General features: G+C 41.5%; 3 protein-coding genes across 9 annotated transcripts; 2 read left to right on the forward strand and 1 right to left on the reverse strand.

The window, feature by feature from the left end:
• Window positions 1–4453: 4453 nt before the first annotated feature.
• LOC124010069 lies at window positions 4454–8338 on the forward strand. The gene is made up of 6 exons (XM_046322406.1): window positions 4454–4594; window positions 4711–4988; window positions 5225–7090; window positions 7762–7869; window positions 7953–8066; window positions 8221–8338. Exons 2-6 carry the CDS (start codon window positions 4718–4720, stop codon window positions 8250–8252), a joined length of 2391 nt encoding a protein of 796 aa, XP_046178362.1. The 5' UTR covers window positions 4454–4594; window positions 4711–4717; the 3' UTR covers window positions 8253–8338.
• Window positions 8339–12603: 4265 nt separating this feature from the next.
• On the reverse strand, window positions 12604–20560 carry LOC124010100 (glutamate decarboxylase 1-like). Its single transcript, XM_046322450.1, has 15 exons — window positions 20442–20560; window positions 19729–19875; window positions 17552–17794; window positions 17291–17381; window positions 16882–16994; window positions 16537–16652; window positions 16371–16450; window positions 16219–16273; window positions 15805–15921; window positions 14454–14518; window positions 14155–14233; window positions 13879–14028; window positions 13651–13758; window positions 13467–13556; window positions 12604–13295 (listed from the first exon to the last, which is right to left on the reverse strand). Exons 1-15 carry the CDS (start codon window positions 20536–20538, stop codon window positions 13098–13100), a joined length of 1749 nt encoding a protein of 582 aa, XP_046178406.1. The 5' UTR covers window positions 20539–20560; the 3' UTR covers window positions 12604–13097.
• LOC124010101 (E3 ubiquitin-protein ligase RNF152-like) lies at window positions 19288–22950 on the forward strand. Of its 7 annotated transcripts, none has more exons than XR_006834364.1 (3): window positions 19288–19383; window positions 21918–22002; window positions 22205–22950. XR_006834364.1 is itself a non-coding variant. In XM_046322451.1 (3 exons), the coding sequence occupies exons 2-3, from the start codon at window positions 21992–21994 to the stop codon at window positions 22727–22729; spliced, it is 531 nt and encodes a 176-aa protein (XP_046178407.1). In that variant the 5' UTR covers window positions 19288–19383; window positions 21918–21991; the 3' UTR covers window positions 22730–22950. The 7 variants fall into 7 exon arrangements, 1 of the variants encoding a protein (XP_046178407.1); XM_046322451.1 differs by having other exon boundaries at window positions 22210–22950; XR_006834365.1 differs by lacking the exon at window positions 19288–19383 and adding an exon at window positions 19426–21681 and having other exon boundaries at window positions 22210–22950.
• Window positions 22951–23989: the final 1039 nt, after the last annotated feature.

The raw sequence follows: 23989 nt of genomic DNA on the forward strand, positions 1-23989 counted from the left end.
GGCAGTACGTCCTATCTGCCTCACTTCGGCAGATCATGTGTAACCATGCCAGCGCAGGACCTCCAGATCTGACTTCACCTGCAGTATCATCTGAGACTGGGCAGCTGATGTAACTGTGGGTTTGAACAACCAAAGGATTTCAGCACAAACTGTCAGGGAAGCTTAACTGTGTGCTCGTCATCCTCACCAGGGTCTTGACCTGACTTGTTTGGTATTGTGACCTACCTACTTCATTGGGTAAATGCTCATATTCAATGGCCACTGGCACACTGGGGAAGGGTGCTCTTAATGGATGAATCCCGGTTTCAACTGTACCGGGCAGATGGCAGACAGCCTTTATGGTGTCGTGTGGGTGAGCATTTTGCTGATGTCAACAGTGCCCCATGGTGGCGGTGGGATTATGGTATGGGTAGGCATAAGCTATGGACGACGAACACGATTGCATTATAATGATGGCAATTTGAAAGCACAGAGATACTGTGACGAGCTCCTGAGGCCCATTGTCGTGCCATGCATCCGCCGTCATCACTTCATGTTTCAGCATGATAATTCAAAGCCCCATGTCACAAGGATCTATACACAATTTCTGTAAACTGAAAATGTCCCAGTTCTTCCATGGCCTACATACTCACCAGACATCAACCGTTGGCATGTTTGGGATGCTCTGCATCGATGTGTATTATAGCGTGTTCCAGTTCCCTCCAATATCCATCAACTTTGCAGAGCCATTGAGGAGTGGGACAACATTCCACAGGCTACAATCAACAGCCTGATCAACTCTATGCAAAGGAGATGTTGCTGTACATGAGGCAAATAATGGACACACCAGATACTGACTGGTTTTCCTATCCATGCCCCTACCTTTAAAAAAAATGTTTCTGTAACCAACAAATGCATATCTGTATTCCCAGTCATGTGAAAACAAATGAGGGCCTAATGTTTTTATTTCAATTAACTGATTTCTGGTTATATTTTTGTGAAGTTTGTTTTGTAAAGCAAATGAGTCTGGTTTTATCTGGCTTTTCAAAATGTACCAGTAAACTACCAAATGTTGGAAACTTTTTGTATTTTTATAACATGACATCTAGTGGCATTTTGAGGTACTTCAGATTATCACAGGTCTACTTATCTCTGGCCCCCCTGAGGATTTATCATATAAAATAAAAATAGAATGACGGCTGTAAAACGTTATCCTAAATACAAACCAACTTAGTGAATACAATTGGTGTCTAAAATGAGTGTTTTGGCATGAATTTTGAATAGTGATGTTAACCTTTCTGGTAAACTTTTTTTTCCATCAAGACAGATTTTCCAAATGTGGGGGAGTTGAAATTTTTACCAAGGATCACCTTCAGTGCTTGGTTGTCTCCAAGTCTGTCACCAAACAATTTGATTTGCTGGTTTTAAGCATTACACTTTCAAATAGCTCTGACTGTTGCTGGATGTTATCGTCCTCCATCAGCACCAGACTGTACCCTATCTGCCCTAAGCTCTCTCCTGGCCCCTTACACTGTCTAAATTTGTCCTGCTAGGTGACCTAAACTGGGACATGCTTAAACCATCTGACCAAGTCCTAAAGCAATGGGACTCCCTAAATCTTTCTCAGATTATTACCAATCCCACAAAGTATGACTCCAAACACCCAGAAAAAGGCTACTCTCCTCAATGTTATCCTCACATATAATCCCGAGGGGTATCAATCTGGTGTTTTCTGTAATGACCTTAGTGATCACTTTTTTAAAAGCCTGTGTTCAAAATGGCTGCTCAGTGAAACGACCTGTCCTGATTTGTCATAGACGCTTGCTAAAACACTTTAATGAGCAAGCCTTCCTTCATGACCTGGCCTCTGTAAATTGGTACAGAATAAGCTTGATTCCCTATGTCGAAGACACTTGGACCTTCTTTATTTGATATTTTCAGTCGTATTGTTAACAGACACCTCCCCATAAAGAAAATTACAATTAAAAACAGGTTCAGCCCCTGGTTCGACCGTGATCTTGCAGAGTTACTCCACCTCAAGAATTGCATTTGGCGAAAGGCTTGGCACACACATACTTGAGAAATAAGTGCACTCTGGCTTTTCGAAAGGCCAAAGTTAGTTCTCTCTCTGTAGGTCTACTCCCAAGAAGTTCTGGAAAACAGTTAAAGACCTGGAGAATAAACCTTCCTCCTCACAGCTGCCCGTGCCTTAATGTTGATGATGTGGTTGTTACTGACAAGAAGCACATGGCTGAGCTCTTTAATCGACACTTTATTAAGTCAGGATTCTTATTTGACTCAAATCAAATGTATTTATATAGCCCTTCTTACATCAGCTGATATCTCAAAGTGCTGTACAGAAACCCAGCCTAAAACCCCAAACAGCAAACAATGCAGGTGTAGAAGCACAGTGGCTAGGTAAAACTCCCTAGAAAGGCCGAAACCTAGAGAGGAACCAGGCTATGAGGGATGGCCAGTCCTCTTCTGGCTGTGCCGGTTGGAGATTATAACAGAACATGGCCAAGATGTTCAAATATTCCTAAATTACCAGCATGGTCAAATAATAATAATCACAGTAGTTGTCAGCACCTCAGGAGTAGGTCAGCACCTCAGCAATAGGTCAGCACCTCAGGAGTAAATGTCAGTTGACTTTTCATAGCCGGTCATTGAGAGGATCTCTACCGCTCCTGCTGTCTCTAGAGAGTTGAAAACAGCAGGTCTGGGACAGTTGGAGCATCCTGTGAACAGGTCAGGGTTCCATAGCTGCAGGCAGAACAGTTGAAACTGGAGCAGCAGCACGGCCAGGCGGACTGGGGACAGCAAGGGGTCATCATGTCAGGTAGTCCTGAGGCATGGTCCTAGGGCTCAGGTCCTCCGAGAGAGAAAAAAAAGAAAGAGAGAGCATACTTAAATTCACACAGGACAAGACAGGAGAAAAACTCCAGGTATAACAGACTGACCCTAGCCCCCTGACACAGAAACTACTGCAGCATAAATACTGGAGGCTGAGACAGGAGGGGTCAGCCATGCCTCCTTGCCAGACCAACATTTCCTAATCTCCCACCCCTTCTAATGCAACTAGCCCCGATGCTTCTCCCTCTTTTCCCCCTGCCCCGCTACAAAGTTTATCCCTGCAGGCAGTCACTCAGTCCGAGGTGCTAAAGGAGCTCCTGAAACTTGACCCCCAAAAAACATCTGGGTCAGATGGTTTTTACCCTTTCTTCTTTAAGGTTGCTACCCGCTATCATCGGATTTTGCGTTAAACGCTCTACAACATAGCTTTCTTAGTGTCCAACAAGCTTTCTCTGTCCTCAACCTTGTTCTGAACACCTCCAAAACAAAGGTCATGTGGTTTGGTAAGGAGAACGCCCCTCTCCCCACAGGTGTGATTGCTACCTCTGAGGGTTTAGAGCTTGAGGTAGTATGGCTAGACGGTCCTTCTCTCAGCACATACCAAAGCTGCAGGCTAAAGTTAAATCTAGACTTGGTTTCCTCAATCGTAATCACTCCTCATTCACCCCAGCTGCCATTTGTGCTGTTATCTGTGCCCAATAATGTTTGTACCATGTTTTTTGCTGCTACCATGTTGTGTTGCTACCATGCTGTGGTGTCATGTGTTGCTACCATGCTGTGGTGTCATGTGTTGCTACCTTGCTATGTTGTTGTCTTAGGTCTCTCTTTATGTAGTGTTGTCTCTCTTGTCATGATGTGTTTTGTCCTATATTTAGTTTTAGTTTTTTAATCCCAGCCCCCATCCCTGCAGGACTTGGCTAATTAATTAAAGGTTCAAAAAAATCAAAAAATAAATATGCTTGATTTTTTAAAACAAATGTTTTAAAATTTAATTCAATATGTCAATATGTGTTTGTTGTAAATGTTTTGCCACCAAACTGGTGAGAGATGTCTAAAAAAAAAATAGTTAGAAGAGTTGCAAAGTTAATTGAAAATAATGCCATTGTTGATTATATGCCTGTTTCATTAATTAGGGTATTTTCTCTTGAACCATATGGTCTAATCCCCCTCAAACTCAACTCTCGACCTCGAAGCCAGTTCCACTGCATTTTGTCATTGCGCCCCTCTAATCAGGGACTGATTTAGATCTGGGACACCAGGTGGGTGTAATTAAGTATAAAGTAGAACAGAAAACCAGCAGGCTCCAGACCTCGTAGGATAAGAGTTGAATACCCCTGGTCTAACCACTAGAAACTCAAGGACAATAATATTGACACCAATATTTTTTTAAAGTATACTATATGAATACATTTTGTAAAAAGTTAATAAAGTGTAAATGACCAAAGTTACCATACATTGCTATAGATTACCTGTTAAATTACCCAAATTACCAAAGATCCCAGTAACTTTGGTAAATTACCGGTAGCTTTGGTAAACCAATCCAAATAAAGAACTGTTTTTCAAACTGAAACCACACCCCTCATAGTCATCTACTTAATGCCAGGTGTGTCTAGTTTCCACTTTCAATCAGCATGTTGTTAGGCAATGCAAGTTGATCTATTGTTTTGGTGGTGATCAGGTCATTTCTTACATTTGTGTGCTCTGTTTTGGAGTTATTTTCTTATTCAGGAAATTGGAGTTAATTGTTGAAGTGTCACCATTTGTAAGCTGCACTTATTATTCAATGACATTGATTGAATTCCGGTCATTAATTACAATGTCAGACTTTTCATTGATTCAATGTAATTCCTTACAGTTACCATCTCTTTCTTTGACTAGTTGAGTTATGGCAGCAACCCCGTTTGAAAATGGACTGCACGGTCGACATGCAAGGCGCCTTGGGCCACGCCAGCCAGTTCGTCAGCCTAACCCTGGTACACGGCACCCAGTGCATGGACCCCAAGGAGTAGGGCCTTATCTGACCGAACATCCGCCCCATGTGCACCAGCCTCGACCCTACTTCTACGTGCAGCCTGTGCAGCCCCCTCCTCTTCCTCCTGTCTACCACTACCAGTGGCCCATGACCTACAACCCATACTCTGGCTTTCCAGGGATGGGTACGCTTGAATCCTTTTTCATACTCTGTAGTATAAAAGCTATGAAATGTTCAGTCTGGGTGTATAAAGTAATATTAATGATAATTAAACCAAATGTTTGTTCTGATTAATATACTATTGTACACACTCAAAATGTACACTTCCATAATTTGAGGAACACCATGTTTTTCAGCTGTCTTTTTATTTAATAATTGATTCAATTCAATGATGCTCATCCCTTCTAATTCTGTCTTTAGGTTACGGTATGCCGGGTATGGTTATGCCACCATTCCCTCCCCAACCATACATGGAGGCCCCAGGTTATATTCTTCCCCATGCCCAGCTGCACCCTGCTGAGTACAGACAATACCAGTTTCATCCTGCTGCCATGGTCTACCAGAACCACCACAATAGGTTGAGAACATTTTACCAGAACACCACACCCAGAGAGACTGTCAACTCCGAAGTGCAGACTGAACCACCACCTGAAGCGGAGAAAGACTATGCTCCCTCAGCTGCCCCTCTGACTGGGTCAGATTCTGGAAGAGGCACCAACTCTACCCACTCCACCACCCCATCCTCGCCATGCTCCAATGCAGAGAAACAGAGCTGCCCGGAAGTAGAACCTAATTCCCCCACAGACCCACCTGCAGGAACCAAGACCATCCACTCACATAGGACTTCTATAGAGGCACTGGGGAAGCCTGTCCATGGTGGAGGTCACCTAGTGCATCATGATGTGTGGTCAGTTAGCTCTGCTGATGGCATGGTCCCCATGTGTAGCTCCTCTGACCAGGCGGATGAGGTTATCATGGCTGAGAGGTGTGTGTCCTCCTTCCCAGATGTGTTGATCGGCGGAGGTTCGCCATCTTCCAAAATGGAGAGGGCACCCAAATGTGGTCAGATTCTTACCCAAGAAATTCCACATGAGAATATCACAGAGGGCTCCAACGTGGTCATGACGGGAAGCTGTGAAGGTGTTACGAACTTAGACAATTGCCACTACAAAATACTGAAGCTACCTTTTATCTTTCATGACTTGATGACTGAGTCAAAGGTGAATGAGTCCGTGTGGTCAGTGGAGTCAATGGCACCATACGTCCCTTCTACAGAGTGGCTGATACAAAATGGACTGATGGCGCCAGAAGATGTGGCACAGGAGTCGTCTGAGAAAGTTTCAGCTGATCAAAGCCAGATGTCCTTTCATTATAGGCAGGTACCGAAAAAGTTGAATGCGTCAGTATGGTCAGTGCAGTCATTGGCCCCATATGTCCCCTCCAAGGAATTGCTGATAGAGAACGTCCTTATGAATCCTGAGGTGGTGACTGAGAGGGAATCTGATCCTGCTAAGGTCAATCAAGGCCTCCGAGCCAGTCAGGTCATTGATGTAACAGAGAGGAGGAGAAGTCGGCGGTTTTCGCTGACTTTAGAAAATGTGAAAGAGGCTGAGAAAATGTCTGACGAGAATGCTACTCCATACCAGGAGTCATTCCATTATAGGCAAATACAGAGAAATGATAAGGAGTTTGTTTGGTCAGTGGAGCCTGTGGAAAAAGCCAGTGTGGATGGTTTGCCTATTATGTTCTCAAGCAAAAGTACAATGATCCCAAGTCTTGAAGGCTCATTGAATAGCACTCAAGGGTCACTGAAACCCAAGGCTCAATGTAGCCCAAATCTGAAGCCTCTGGAAGTTACAGAGCACAGGGCTCAGAGCCCACTCTGCTCTCCAGATGACCCTGAAACATATGCCTCCAAATGTATGGCAGGAGACCAAGAGCCTGGTTACAGTTGTCCAGGTCCCTGCAACCAGGAAATGGAGATTGAAGAGAAGGAGCCTACCAAACAGACTGGGCCTGTTGTACCCAGTCGACAGGGCTGCAAGCAGATGATCGCAGATGTTAGGATGCTAATGGCTCCTTCCTCAAACAGACAGTTCAAGGTGTGTGGTCTGAAGTGTTCAAAGCTACAGGAGAGGAACTGCTCCTGTCATGAGCCAAAGCTAAACGTTGCGAGTTTCAGGAAGAGCCCCACAGGCAGACTGAATGAGGGAAATGTGGCCCCTGATCTCCCCAAGCCTCAGGAGGAGCAGTGTGGCATTCTACAGAATCAGAAACGACAGATGGGTAAGTAATTTCATAAACTGGTCTGAATTACTGTACGATTTTGATGTACTCTCAGTGGTTGAAAAAGTACCCAATTTTCATATTTGAGTTAAAGTAAAGATTCCTTACTAGAAAATGAGTAAAATTGAAAGTCACACAGTAAAATACTACTTGAGTAAAAGTCTAAAAATATTTGTTTTTAAACATACTTAAGTATCAAAAGTATATGTAATTGCAAAAATATGCTTAAGTATCAAAAGTAAAAGCATAAATCATTTCAAATAGCTTATTATGCAAACCAGATGGCACAATTAATTTTTTTATTTACCGATAGCCAGGGGCACACTACAACACGCAGACATAATTTACAAATAAAGCATATGTGTTTAATGTGTCAGTAGGGATTATCAGGGATGTTCTCTTGATTAGTGTGTGAATTGGGTCCTTTTCCTGTCCTGCTAAGCATTCAAAATGTAATGTATACTTTTAGATGTCAGGGAAAATGTATGGAGTAAAACATACATTATTTTCTTTAGGAAAGTATAAAGTTGTCAAATGTAAAGTGAACCTACTTCAAAGTACTACTCAAGTAATATTTTTACTCAAGTACTTTACACCACTGTATTCTTACACAAATGCACATTTGAAACTATGTTGGAAAATGACACGTACATTTTACCTTTCTCCTGCAGATTCCAGGAAAGCAAACAAGGCCAGGCCTGGTCATGAATTTTGTGAAACTGGGTATGGCCCGAACAATAATAAAAAGAAACGGAGACCTTGGCAAAATGGACCACAGGGTATGTTCAACATATAACTGTTTTCCACTGTGTTGGTGTTTGCAATGCTGAATACCTGATGGTGTTATTGGTTTTGTCTACAGACAGAACACAGGCACAGACTAACCCATCAAACTCCCTTGGACAGTGGAACACCCAGAGGAATGGCTACCAAGAACGCTGTAATGGGTATTATGGCAGATCTGGTAAAACAAGAGGCAAGTAGAACCATTTAATGATCTTCATGAATATTCCAAGATGAAGCCGTATGCTGGAGTTCTGATGAAAAGACAAGCAGAACCTATATAGAAGATAATAAAATGGTCATGAAAATTGTCAACCATTTTTAATTAATTATATTTTTCTCTACAGGAGCAAATGGGGAAAAAAACACAAGGTACTGACTGACCAGACTGAGGACAAATGAAAGATATTTTAACTCTATTTATAGGCCTACCTACAACCAAATTAAACTTTTTTTTTAAAATAATTCCTTGTATTTTGGTCTTTTGGAGTAATGGAGGCATTTGAGATGAAAATGTGGATGGAAATGGGTTTTATAAGTATGCTTTATCACATCTGGCCGTGATTGGGAGTCCCATAGGGCGGCGCACAATTGTCCCAGCGTCGTCCGTGGGAGGCAATCATTGAAAATAAGAATGTATTCTTAACTGACTTGCCTAGTTAAATAAAGGTTATATTAAAAAATAATAATAATAAGTGTGGTAGTTTGCTAATGATGACAGCTGAATTCTATAGACGCACACAACAATTCGAAAGAAAAATGTATTCACTGTCAATTGCGAAAGGCACAGCAGAATCAGTGTCTAGTAGTACCAGTCTCTAATCTAAAAAAATACCCAATACGCTTTCTGATAAGGCTGTGAGATGGCCTGAGTCTTATGACTTGGGGGTAGAAGCTGTTAAGCCTTTTGGACCTATTCTTGGCGCTCCAGTATCACTTTCCATGCGGTAGCAGAGGGAACGGTCTATGACTAGTGTGGCTGAAGTCTTTGGCAATTTTTTGGGGCCTTCCTCTGATACCGCCTGGTCCTGGATGGCAGGAAGCCTGGATGGCAGGAAGCTTGGCCCCAGTGATGTACTAGGCTGTACACACTACCCTCTGTAGCGCATTATGGTCAGATGCAGAGCAGTTGCCTTACCAGGCGGTGATGCAACCAGTCAGGATGGTGCAGCTGTAGAACTTTTTGAGGATCTGATAACCCGTGACAAATATCTTCAATCTCTTGAGGGGGAATAGGTGTTGTTGTGCCCTCTTCATAACTGTCTTGGTGTGTTTGGACAATGATAGTTTGTTGGTGACGTGGACACCAAGGAACTTGAAGTTCTAAACCTGCTCTACTACAGCCCCGTCGATGAGAATGGGGGCATGCTCGGTCCTCCTTTTTAGGTAGTCCACAATCATCTCCTTTGTCTTGATCACGTTGAGGGAGAGGTTATCCTGGCACCACACTGCAAGGTCTCTGACCTCCTTCCTATTGGCTGTTTCGTTGGTGATCAGGCCTACCACTTGTCGTCGGCAAACTTAATGATGGTGTTGGAGTCGTGCTTGGCCATGCAGTCATGGGCGAACAGGGAGTACAGGAGGTGACTGAGCATGCACCCCTGAGGGGCCCCCGTGTTGAGGATCAGCGTGGCGGCTGTGTTATTACCTACCCTTACCACCTGGGGGCAGTCCGTCAGGAAGTCCAGGATCCAGTTGCAGAGGAGGTGTTTAGTCCCAGGGTCCTTAGCTTACTTATGAGCTTTGAGAGCACTAAGGTGTTGAATGCTGAGCTGTAGTCAATGAATAGTATTCTCACGTAGGTGTTCCTTTTGTCCAGGTGGGAAAGGGCAGTGTAGCTTGCAGAGCGTGATCACAGTCGTCCGGAACAGCTGATGCACTCATGCATGCATGCTCGTGTGTTGCTTGCCTCAAAGTGAGCATAAGTTATTTAGCTCATCTGGTAGGCTCGTGTCACTGGGCAGCTGGTGGCTGTGCTTCTCTTTGTAGTCCGTAATATGTGGCAGGGCTTGCAAACTAATGAGAGTCGGAGTTGGTGTAGTACGATTCGATCTTAGTCCTGTATTGGTGCTTTGTCTGTTTGATGGTTCGTCGGAGGGCATAGCAGGATTTCTTAAGTGTCCGGGTTAGAGTCCCGCTCCTTGAAAGCGGCAGCTGTACCCTTTAGCTCGGTGTGGATGTTGCCTGTAATCTATGGCTTTCTGGTTGGGGTATGAACATACGGTCACTGTGGGGGCGACGTCATCGATGCACTTATTGATGGAGCCAGTGACTGATGTGGTGTACTTCTCAATGCCATCGGAAGAATCCCGGAACATATTCCAGTCGGTGCTAGCAAAACAGTCCTGTAGCTTAGCATCTGCGTCATCTGACCACTTCCTTTTTGAGCGAGTCACTGGTACTTCCTGCTTTAGTTTTTGCTTGTAAGCAAGAATCAGGAGGATAGAGTTATGGCCAGATTTGCCAAATGGAGGATAAGGGAGAGCTTAGTACATGTCTGTCTGTGGAGTGAAGGTGGTCTGGAGTCTTAATTTAATACCTCTGGTTGCACATTAAACATGCTGGTAGAAATTAGGTAAAACTGATGTTTCCCTGCATTAAAGTCCCCGGCCACTAGGAGCGCCGCATCGATGCACATTTGTTTGCTTATGCCCTTATAAAGCTCGTTGAGTGCAGTCTTAGTGCCATCATCGGTTTGTGGTGTTAAATAGACAGCTACGAAAAATATAAATTAAAACTCTCTTGGGAAATAGTGTGGTCTACAGCTCATGATATACTCTACCTGAGAGCAAAACCTATTAGATTTTGTGCACCAGCTGTTATTTACAGATTCACACATCGCCACCCCTTGTCTTACCGGAGGCAGCTGTTCGATATTACCGATGGACCGAAAACCCAGCCAGCTGTATGTTATCCATGTCGTCGCTTAGCCTACGACTCGGTGAAACATAGAATATAACCGTTTTTAATGTCCCATTGGTAAGATAGTCTTGATCAGAGCTCATCCATTTTGTTATCAAATGATTGCACGTTGGCTAATAGGACTGATGGTAGAGGGGGATTACTCACTCGCCGTCAGATCCTTACAAGGCACCCCGACCTACGTCCCTGATGTCTCTTCACACTAATGGAGATTTGAGCATTGGCAGGTGTATGAAGTAAATCCTTCACGGCCGACTCGTTAAAGAGAGAAACTGCATCCAGTACGAAGTGAGTAATCGCTGTCCTGATATCCAGAAGCTATTTTCGGTCGTAAGAGACTGGGGCAGAAACATTATGTACAAAATAAGTTAAAAATAACGCCAAAAAAACTCACAATAGCACAATTGGTTTGGTGCCTGAAAAGCATCAGCCATCTCCTCCGGCGCCCTCATTATATCCACATGACTTTAACTTGCAACGTCATGAATAAGGCTATATGGTACTAGTAATATGTCCCTATATGAAATATTTAGCTTTCAGATTACAGCTCTATCCAGGTGTTTTTTGTTGTTGACTACATACTTTTGGTCAAACTCACAACTGCTTCTTTAACTCAAATTCAACCTGGACAAAGATTGCCTTGAAAACAGAAGTGCAGCAATGTCATTCATAAACTTTACTTACTAAGGCTGAGTGATAATGGTCTAGCAGTCAAATTTGCACATGAACTAGATTATTTATTCACCCTTACACACAGTTTAGACAGGCAGCCCAATCTAAACTTTTTTGATCAATCAGCTCTGAAAAATATCTGATTTGATTGGTGGAATACCTGTCCTTAGACCAATCAGATATTTTTCAGAGCTGATGTGATTGGTCAAAAGGCTGATTGGTGGAACAAGATCAGAATTGTGCAGCCTTAATGCTACTGTTTGTTTCTGAGACCAGTGTTTTGGACAGAGCTCAGTGGGCAGGATTTGACCAAGTCTTTTTCCTTTTTCAGTATGAGTGATTTAATGAGAATTACTGCATCACACACTGACTTGACAAATGTCTTCTCTCTAATAGGGTAGATGGAGCCAGTCACGGATTTAACTAAGTACTGTGTCAACACATCTGTATGAGATGTCTGAGTCTCCCTCTGGATGTGCAATAATCCCTAATCTGCATATAAATATATACACACACACACTGAGGGAACAAGACTGTTTGTGGTTTGACATCTTGTGCCTGACATTGACACAACAAACCAAACTCATGATTATGGAACCTGTCTCACAACAAAACCTCATGTTAGAATGTCAGATCTGTCTGAACTGCTACAATTTGCAGTACAGGCTCAAGCTCTTGGACTGCCAACACACCTGCTGCTCTGTGTGCTTGACCCAGATGAAGATGAGCCTGAGTGAGCTGCGCTGCCCCTGGTGTCGCTCTGTCACCACCCTGCCACCTGGGGTCTCCGTCTCCCAGCTCCCAGATGACCCGGACATTATGGCCGTCATCTCTGTCCCATCCCCCCCAGAATACACACCTGTCTTCAAACAGCTGTTTAGTAACACCTGCTACCTGTCTATAGACCACCAAGAGAGGGCCACAGTGTCTGGTGAACATTCAGGTAGGCACCTGCAGGCTGGGCAGACACAGGAGATGTCTCCAGTGCCTGTGTCTGACGAGGGAAGCCCAGGGTTGGGGGAGGAACATGGGGAGAGGGAGGAAGGTTGTAAGAGCTCTTTCATGACCAGGGCAGGCTTAGTGGTTCTTCTGGGTTTTGTCCTACTCTTATGTACATTGTACTGTAAAACATGCAGTACAAAAGCAATTTTTTTATTTATTTATGTTAATTGACATGAAAAACATAACTGACCCATTTTAGAGCTTTGTGATTGTATTTCTTCAAATCTGTCTTCACCTACAGATGATGTTGGACATTTTAGTCAAATGTAACATTTTAGACCACACACGATGACAATATGATAAACACTAACAACCCATCGGTTAATACAATTACAGCATCAACTGTTGCCTAATTAACATTTATATTTTAAAATGTCAAACTTGAGAAATTATATTAAAAAAATTAAACCATATTCATTGTCCTGTTAGATACAATATTGTTGTACACAAAATGTATGTAGAAATTAACTGACTACCTGAATCTGAAATACAAATATTTTAATATTTTAAAAATGGAATATTTACGCAATAAAACATTTGAGAATAATTCTAAATGCATGTTTTAAAGTTGATCTGAGCCACAATCTGATTCATAAAGTGGTCTAAATCCTGATTCACCCAACCCGATTCATAAATCGGTTTCAGTCCTGATGATTATGTCATGACCAAGACGAGTGATCTCCTCCAAGAGGTAGTCCACATCCTCTGTCTGTGTGGCCGGGTTGGAGAAGACACATCGGAAGAAGTTAACTTTGTCTCCGAGTGGCTGATAACCAATCATGGCCATCCCCTGCTCCATCATCTTGGCTTTGATCTTTGGTGCCACCTTAGAAACCAAACAGTGATTTAGCTTTATAGAGTATGAACAGAAGTTAATGTGCTGCTGCTAGTAATGAAGGATTACATATACAGTATCTAATGGATTAAGAACCACAAAGGTTGAATTAAGACGCATCTAATATATCACTAACATTAGAGATCCAAGGTGTAGCATTACCTTATGGAGTCTCCTGTTCCTCTCGGGACCTGGTGACATGTTCCTTAGACTTGGTGGGATGTACCAGAAGCACACGTTGCTGTGTTCAGGCTGTATGGGGATGCATCACAGATAAAACGCTTACAACGATTCATCTCACTGAGGAATTATTCAATGGACAAGGGACTTTAAAAAACAGACTTACTTTACTTTTGAAGACGAGTTCAAAGTCTGGTCTTTGTTTGAGTTTGTCAAACAAGTGCTCAGCATTTTCCAAACATTTATTGACCTGTGATTCAAAGCCTTCTGAACCCTAAGAGAAATATAATATATATATATATGCACTATAAATGTATCAAGGTGGGAATGAAGTTAGTTTTATTTACCAGTTGATAAATAAATATATAAAATCCATGTGAGTATGTTTACATACCTTGGCCTTCCACATGAGCCAGAGCTTGAAGACATCAACATGCCTGCCACACTGAATGGTCTTGTCTCCGGTGTCATAAGAGGTGTCGTAGTGCTTGTCAGTTTGGAAAAGGTATTCAGCACACATCTGATTGCAGTCTTTCAAGAGGCCCTGTGAGTGAGAAACCACTGACTACATTATGCATGTGTATTTCTGAATGCGTGCAAATTGTAATTCAGGGTGGAATGTTTTGGTAGTCTTGATTTTTTTATATTCATAGCGTTAGACTATACACACCCTTTTCTTCACCAGTATGGCTGAGCATTGCAGCGGAGCACCCATCATTTTATGAGGGTTCCAAGTCACAGACCAGGCTCTGTAATAAGCAGAATTCAAATAGACCTGCATGTAAGATCCAATCAAGGCAGAACTGTTGAGGGTCAATTCCATTTCAAATGTGAATGGAAACAAAAACCCCCAAATGTAATTGATCCTGGCTGTATGGTAGAGTGAAATTCAGAAATCTATTATCCTTTTGGAGAACTGTAAATGTTGGGTGTCCTTAAGTCTCTGTTCTCTCTGGTTACCGTACCTACCGTTCAATCCCTTGTAGTTTCACACGGTGCAGGTTGGACATCAACAGTCCTCCGCCCCAGGCTGCCTGTTAAGAAATAAAGATAATTTTACTCTAAATACAATCTTATCTTTATATATTTAATATTTTACATACAGGGTTGTACAGTAGGTTACTTTCTAAATGTAATCCATTAGTTACTAGTTACCTGTCCAAAATTGTAATCAGTAACGTAACTTTTGGATTACCCAAACTCGGTAACGTAATGTGATTACAGTCAGTTACTTTTAGATTACTTTCCCCTTAAGTGATATTAGAAGTAGACAAAAATGTATGTTACCAATTGATTGACATCTATTGCAGGATAAATCAATGTTAACGTTTACATAGCTGGCAATATATTGATGTTAAATTTTACTTAATGGGTTGGTTATGTAGGCTTCTTCTAACTCATCGCTTTCTACTACATATAATAATAGGATTAAATTATATATTTACATACATACATCCTACATATACATATATATATACATATATCATTTATAAATCGAGAAATGGATGTAGCAACTACAGATTGCCCCTTTGTCTATCAAAAGTGTGCGAGATTGAGCATGTCTCCATTAGGTCTATGGATTTTAATTTTTTTTAAACGCATGAATTAGATTTAGCAAAAAATCCCCACATATATTCCATAGGCTGGGATCCACACTATGCAGCTATTGCAAGACCACATTTTTCACTGGCCGTCCATTAGTTTCAAAAACTGATTGATAGGCAGCTTAAACTTCTTGAATTAAACCATTATTGGGTTCAAACACACATTTAGATTTGTCAACAGCCATCCACAAACCACACAATCCGTAAGGTGCAAATAGCTAAATAAGAGGGCAGCAGTGTGATTCACATCAATGCGCTATGTACAGTAGATATCAATAATACGTGATATCCGTATCGCCGTAGACTACACCACTGCTGTCATCCTTACTTCCAAGCGTTTATTCAAATTGGATAATATTTGGATGCCGACAGCAGTAGCACCATTGGAAGACATAGCTTGGACTGTAGCCCACAAAAGCCTGTTCCTGCTCGTTTCCCTCTCTTTTCCCGCGTTCCGTCAAACACATTTATTGTGTCGTCATAGTGGTCTCTGATTTATTGTCAGACTCGCTCAGGTGGAACAAACTTGAATTTGCGATTACATGTCATCTGTTACTCCCCATCCCTGTTTACATATAACACATTCTTATGGGGACGGTTTCCCAGACACAAATTATGCTTAGTACTGGACGAAAGCATGCCCAATTAAAATATGTCAGAAATAAGTGTCTAAATGTGTGTCCGGTAAGCCATGATGGATGCTATAAGGTAAATACATCAACATGCAGCCAGAGTCCATGGCTCTCACAGATGTCTGCGATGGCATTGAGAGGATCAAAGGCTCCGTACACAGTGGTGCCTGCTGTGGCATTGACGTAGAATGGGACACAACCCTGAAGAGAGAGAGAGAGAGATGACAAGAATCATGATGAGTGTATTGACCTGTTCCTGTGAAATAGTCCCTGCCAACACACTGGAGCTCTGGTAGCTCCTTTTGTGCACCAGACAATGTTGTTGACTGGTAAACAGAAATTCTGATTTGAGCGTATTCTGTTGGGGGTGTCTGTTTCATCCTAATTTGACTAAATCCTTCACTGGCTGGACATATTATATACAGGTATGCTTTCATGTATTTAATTCACAGCCCTGTATCCCTCAGTTTGGCCAGAGAAGACTCATTCATCCATTACCTGATCTTTGGCAGTAATGATACTTGACTCCAATTCTGCAGGGATCATCTTTCCCCTTGAATAGTAAAAAAAGGACATCACTCATTTAGCTCTGATGATATTGTCAATGTTCACGATCAACAAATGCAAATCACACTCCCCTCCTTGCTTACCGGTCATTACATTTCACCACCACAACATTTTCACTTCCTATCCCAAGGACTGCTGCAGATTTCTTGACTGAATAATGACTCTAGAATAGGGAAAAAGTATATGTCAGTACATGTTTATAGATAATATGAATAAGCATGACCTAACGTGAATACTGGTGATGCGTACATGTGCTGATGTGAAGAGGATTAGCCTGGGCAGAGCAGTCATCCCTTTGGTCTTCACTTCAGGGAAGAAGTGGTATCTGGCCAGTAGTACACTGTACAGATTGGACATGGTCCCACCTAAGGAAAAATATATATATTGTATTATAGATGGATATCTCACTAAGAGATTGTCTTAAGCTTATAATTTCATTGAACTTCATAACAACTAAACAATATATCCAAAATTAAGAGGACAAAATTAACCAATTCACTGGAAGTAACAAGGATAATTGTATCACAGTGTATGTTTGTCATTGGCTACATTGTTTGTATCGATAGCAAGGTCGGAATGTAGCTAACACTGTACCTGGACAGAACACTCCATCCCCCTCTTCCTCTGACCAACCCACAATCTCCTGCATCTTCCTCAGTAGAACCTCCTCCATCAGAATGAACACTGGGGACACTTCATATGTAAACCTAGAAAAAGGTTTTTACACTTGAACTCCTATTGCAGAATGACATTTACCAGAGACCAGATCACACCGTAGGCCCTAGTGTCATCTGGGGCCGTACGCGTCAAACGCCTCAGCATAGGAGTGCTCATACAGGATCAGATCCACCATGTCTAGAAGATCAGAACAACTATTCTGACAAGCTTGATATATACTGTTCTCTGGTAAATGTCAGATATGTACATAGGCAAATGTCCTTCTGCAATATGAGGACTTAGTGAGAAAGGAGATCTTACACCTTAGGGATAATGTAAATCTTACATATTTGTGTTGGCAGTAGATGTCAGCCATTCCCCGGCCAAACCGATGACATCCAGACCTGATGACAGCTGATTGAAGAAGCGTGGGTGACCTGGGGACAGATGAGGACATTCTGGAACATTATACGAATCTATAATGTCAATAATGTCAGCCATTGCCTGGACAGAAGCAATGACTTACTAATACATGGTGTACATGTTTTCTACCTATAGTACATTTTGGGTAAATTTTCGGAAAAACAGTCAACAGCTCTTACGGTACCTGTTTTGACTCCATACTTCAAGGTGTCCCTGCAGTCGACCAGGAGTTGTTCCAGGTTCTCGGGCTGGTCTGGGAGCTCCAGACCGAAGCCCTCCAGGCCCTCTCTGAGTTGGTGAGGGTGGTGGAAGTCCAGGACTTTGGAGCTCCGTCTGAATGACTTGCAGACATAGCTGAGGAGAATGTTCACCAGCTCTTGGAAGAAACTTTTGGTTGTGTCCTCACCACTGAGAGCAGGGAGTAGATCTAAACATAAAGGGACACGTTCAGGGCTCATTTTTTCAATGGTAGCAATTGCTCCCAACTTGCAATAGTTTGTAGGAGCACCAGAAAACAAGATTAATTTAAATTGCAGCCAAGTTGTGCATATAGAACATTCCCTGGGATGTTTTATTTCAGCTAATGAAACATGGGACCAACACTTTACATGTTGCGTTTATATTTTTGTTCAGTGTATATATATATATATATATATATATATATATATATATATATATATATATATATATATACTGAACAAAAATATAAAAAATATATACACACACATATATACATATACAGTGCGTTCTGAAAGTATTCAGACCCCTTGACCTTTTTCACATTTTGTTACATTACAGCCTTATTCTAAAATGGATTTCATTATTTTCACCCCTTCAACACACACAATCTCATAATGACAAACCAAAAACAGTTTTTACATTTTTTTAGAAAATGTATAAGAAATAAAAAACAAAAATACCTTATTTATAAAAGTATTTAGACCCTTTGCTATGAGACACGAAATTGAGCTCAGGTGCGGCCTGTTTCAATTGATCATCCTTGAGATGTTTCTACAACTTGATTGTCGTCCACCTGTGGTAAATTCCACCCCTTTATGTTAATTTAGTCATATATGCAAATACTCCCAGTGTATTCATGCAAAGGTAGCACAAATAATTCTTTATTTTAACACAAAGTATAAAAAAAATACCTGATACCATTAGAAAATGTACATATGAGTGCATCCTAAGAAAAAAAGCGAGATTTTACAATATATTGAATACCTGAATTCCCATCAAAATCCCTGAACTCCAGTCATTATATATGTATATGTCAGTAAAATGTTTATGTGATATAATTCGGTCAATATTCGATGTATTTTAAAATGTTTACACGTTTGGAGTATCTTCATCCATTGTCAAACTGTTGCATTAATTAGAATTGTTAAAAAAATAAATTAAAAAAACATTTCTCCCTAACCATCAAAATAGAGCCTTGAATCTCATAGTGACGTACCTGACTGTCAACATTGGTCATCTAGCAGGGTTGCATTACAGATAGAACAATTAGATATTTCACCGCATGTTTGTTTCCACTTACTACCAAATATGGTAGTGAGAGGAAGGTTAGTTGCCAGCAGTGGGAGATGGAATGAGATGATTTTTTTTTGTCTACATTCTGCAAACTTTCTCATCGATGAAACATTTGATCTCAATACAATTTTTTGTTTCCAAAAATAGAATAGGTTACGAAAAATGTGGATCAAGTTCAGGATTCTTTACTATTTGCCAAAGTAAAAAAAAACGTTGTTTAGAAAGAGTGCGTAGACAAATTGAGTTATAGAAAATCATTGACAGAGTAGGCGTTTCCTAACGAAAATATGCGCTAGCTCGTTCTTAGGCTCTGCCCACTATGACTCATTTGTTAACGTTTGAAACGACAGGCTGTGGACTATCTTGTTTTTATAAAGATCTTTGGTTGCATCGGTTTCCATTGGACTAGACCTGAGTTTGCTACGCTGGCAAACTATTTAACGCAGGTTAGGTAGTGAATGACGATGGATACACAAGCAAATGGTACAGAACTCTTAACAAAATCATATTTTGACATTGTAGTGGCTATGTCTGTTTTTTTTTTGCTTAGTGACATTTAGAATATCATCTTTGTGGATTTATTTATCTACAGTATTCAAGTTTCAGCTTGAGAAATCATTGAAGTCCCACATTCCACTGAGATTACTGCGAGGATCTGCGCAGTCGCGGAAACGGAACCTCATAAATAAAACTTCTGGTCACAGATTAGGAGCCTCGCAGTATCTCGCGGGAATTTGGTATTTTGTCAGTCATTTTTCATACCGAAACCGGATTAGATACATAAATGCCCACATATGATGTTGGGCTGTTTATATTTGTATTTTTTACCTTTGCTGTAGATGCAACTGAAGTCCTTGGTTATGCTGCAGGTGTTATCACTTGCTGTCTGCGGAGGGTTGATGTCAGAAGAGCTTCTGTGCTGTTTACTCTCTGCCAAAACCTGCCCACCTGGTTTAGCATGTTCAATTATGCTTTCTGGAACAATTAAACCCGGAGTACATGATGATCCAATACAATATTGACATGTCTATATTGTCATGTGGAATTCTTAGAATTTTGACATTAGGCCTGTAATCCAATATATTTGTATTTATTTAACTAGGCAAGTCAGTTAAGAACAAATTTACAATGACAGTCTACACCCCTGGACAAACCTTCCCCTAACGACACTGGGCCAATTGTGCACCGTCCTATGACACTCCCAATCACGGCCAGTTGTGACGCCGCCTGGGAACTAACCAGGGTCTGTAGTGACGCCTTAGACCGCTGCGCCACTCGAGTGGTCTACATGTTGGATATGGTTGTCTTTTGCATATCATGTGAATCTAACATATTATTCAAATAGATACGCTACCATTAATAAGTTGTCGTGCTTACAGATATCATAAATGAAAACTTGCCATGCCATTCAAAATACATGAAGAGTATAGCCAGAAAAAGGACAGTTATTTGACATTTTTAGCCACCACCCATCTTGACATAACCCATGGATATACCATAGAGATACATCTAAATAATTGATATGCTCATTTGACTCTGACCTGGTAGCTGCAAGTAATCCATAATGTGTCCACATATGATTGAGTTCTGGGAGTGAAGTTTGTCCAGTTTCTCCCTGTTCCACTGCTGCCCCTCCATGAGATGCACCTGGAATGGTTTTGTGGAATATATAACCCCCTGGAGGAACTAGGCGTGGTGGTGGGCGCATTATGACACAAGGCTATTCAACCTGAATGAAACAATGCTATTCCAAAAACCTTTGAGAATAAGAGCCTCCCCAAAATGTTTCTGACAATCACTAGCTACCACATCAATTCATTATGATCTCGTCTGTCTTTTTTTGTCCTTTTGTGTGTAATTATTTGGCTCAAAATATGTTTGTGTGTGCTACTCAACCTGCATACAGTACTCTGAAGGATCAAAAAAAGACTGGTGAATGTTACCTGCATTTGGTCTGAGGACACCATTGAAATATTATATTAAAACCGGCAACTGGATTTCTAGGACAGCAAAATTGTTATTATTGCTTTGTGAGAATGCATGACTCCCTGTCAAAATAAAAGTTCAACAAAATGAGCTCCCACTCCTCTCACATGCTGACCTTTGACATCACCTACTAAGGAAATGACCTTGAAGACAGCATTATTGGCAGTTAAATGCAACAACCTTTCATGGCATTCAGTGTTTACATAGCCTTTAAAGTAGACATTCACTTTTTAACTTCACGATTTGGGCTATATGGTAGTAACGTGTGGCGTCATGTAATATTTTGCTTTCAAATTACAGCTCCATCCACTTTTATTTTCGGGTGATTACCAACTATATATATATAACCATTTCAAGTTAGTGGCAAAGCATTATCTTTGCATATGAAAAGTCCAAGGACTGCCTTAGAAAGCTTTAATTAAAGTACATTTTATTTTTGTAAACTTCAGGACTTAGGATAGGCTACTGCAGTAACTGTGGAAGGCAGGTTACAGAACTGTATCTACTGCCGCTATGTAGAGGGATAATTTGACTGTGCTCGTGTGTCCTATTTAGACAACCTGGTGAACTGGTTTGGTTGGTATGTCAGTACTTGCAAGAACTTGAAAACGTTTTGTGGGCTGACATGCATTCTGTAACTCACGACTGCTTCTTCAACTAAAAACTTCAACCTGGACTAAGCCCATAAGATTGTCTTAAGATATTTTCAGCAACGTCATGCAGGAACTTCTCCTTAGGCTGCTGAGCGATAAAGATCTAGAGGTCAAGATCCTTGACAGTCCATACCAGATACAGGTTTGCTCATTATCTAGGCTTCTTTAATTATTTTTGTTCAATGACAAAAATAGTTTCTTGTACTTTATCCTTATAGTCATACACAGGGTCTTGAAGGACATGGGCACACACAGCACACACAGGGCAGGACATTACCAAGTAGTCTTGACTTTTTCAGTATGAGTGATTTTAATTACTGAATTAAATGAAAATTACTGAATCACACACTGCCTTGACAAATGTCTTCTCTCTAATAGGGTAGATGGAGCCAGACATGGATTGAACTAAGTACAACACAACTGTAAAGAGGAGGGGAGGCGAGACCAAGAGCATGAAATATCTGTGAGTCTCTCTCTGGATGTGCAATAGTTCCATAATCTGCATATAAATATATACACACACACTGAGGGAACAAGACAATTTGTGGTTGGACATCTTGTGCCTGACATTGACACAACAAACCAAACTCATGATTATGGAACCTGTCTCACAACAAAACCTCATGTTAGAATGTCAGATCTGTCTGACCTGCTACAATTTGCAGTACAGGCCCAAGCTCTTGGACTGCCAACACACCTGCTGCTCTGTGTGCTTGACCCAGATGAAGATGAGCCTGAGTGAGCTGCGCTGCCCCTGGTGTCGCTCTGTCACCACCCTGCCACCTGGGGTCTCCGTCTCCCAGCTCCCAGATGACCCGGACATTATGGCCGTCATCTCTGTCCCATCCCCCCCAGAATACACACCTCTCTTCTTCAAACAGCTGCTTAGTAAAACCTGCTACCTGTCTATAGACCACCAAGAGAGGGCCACAGTGTCTGGTGAACATTCAGGTAGGCACCTGCAGGCTGGGCAGACACAGGAGATGTCTCCAGTGCCTGTGTCTGACGAGGGAAGCCCAGGGTTGGGGGAGGAACATGGGGAGAGCGAGGAAGGTTGTTGTAAGAGCTCGTTCACGACCAGGGCAGGCTTAGTGGTTCTTCTGGGTTTTGTCCTACTCTTACTTGTGTACATTGTACTGTACAACATGAAATGCATTTACAAACGGTTCACCATGATATCCTGTGCCTAAAAGACTGGATACTAATAAGCTGTTTGGAATCTTTCTATCTCACTCCCAAAAATGACTGGACATTGTCACAATGCCAGTATTCAGGCTATTTCTTAACCAGAGATAGTGCTGTCATACTGAGGGAAGAAATGGTTGTTATACTTTGTTTTAGGAATGTGTACAGTTATAATGATGAATTTGAATTGTTCAAAGGATTTTTCATATTGTTGTGCAATAAAGAGTTAAAACAATGTAACCAATCACCATCATTCCAGCGTCTCTATTGTGATTCATTCAAAAAAGAAAAAGAAAATCCTACTTGTGTTCATTCATATGAGAAACATAAAAACGGACCCATTTTAGAGCTGGATTTGTTCAAGTCTTCCCTTTACCTACAGATGGTAGTGATGGACTTTTTAGTGACATTTTACTCTGAATTGTAGGCAACACACAATGACGGCAATATGATTTAACACTTTAATAACCCTTCAGTTGATACAATTACTAAATTACAGCGTCAACTGTTGCCTACTTAACATTAATACTTTGAAATGTTTGAAAATATCAAACTTGAGAAATTATATATAAAAAATTAAGATATACAGTGCATTCAGAAAGTATTCAGACCCCTTGACCTTTTCCACATTTTGTTACATTACAGCCTTGCTCTAAAATGGATTCAAATGTTTTGATTCCACATCAATCTACACACAATACCCCATAATGACAAAGCAAAAACAGGTTGGATGACATTTTAGCAAATGTATTAAAAATAAAAATGGAGCTATCACATTTACATAAGTATTCAGACCCTTTACTCAGTATTTTGTTGAAGCACCTTTGGCATTACAACCTCAAGTCTTCTTAGGTATGAAGCTACAAGCTTGACACACCTGTTTTTAGGCCTCTCCAGAGATGTTAGAGTGGGTTCAAGTCCGGGCTCTGGCTGGGCGACTCAAGGACATTCAGAGACTTGTCCCGAAGCCACTCCTGCGTTGTCTTGGCTTGTCCTGTTGGAAGGTGAACCTTCACCCCAGTCTGAGGTCCGGAGCGCTCTGGAGCAGGTTTTCCTCAAGCATCTCTCTGTACTTTGCTCCTTTCATCTTTCATCTCCTTCCGTCTGACCTCTCTACCATAAAGGCCTAATTGGTGGAGTGCTGCAGAGATGATTGTGCTTCTGGAATGTTCTTCCTTCTCCACAGAGGAACTCTGGAGCTCTGTTTGAGTGACCATTGTGTTCTTGGTCACCTTCTTGACCAAGGCCCTTCTCCCCTGATTGCT

The sequence above is a fragment of the Oncorhynchus gorbuscha genome, linkage group LG22, assembly GCF_021184085.1.
Source record: "Oncorhynchus gorbuscha isolate QuinsamMale2020 ecotype Even-year linkage group LG22, OgorEven_v1.0, whole genome shotgun sequence".
Classification (NCBI taxonomy): Eukaryota; Metazoa; Chordata; class Actinopteri; order Salmoniformes; family Salmonidae; genus Oncorhynchus; species Oncorhynchus gorbuscha.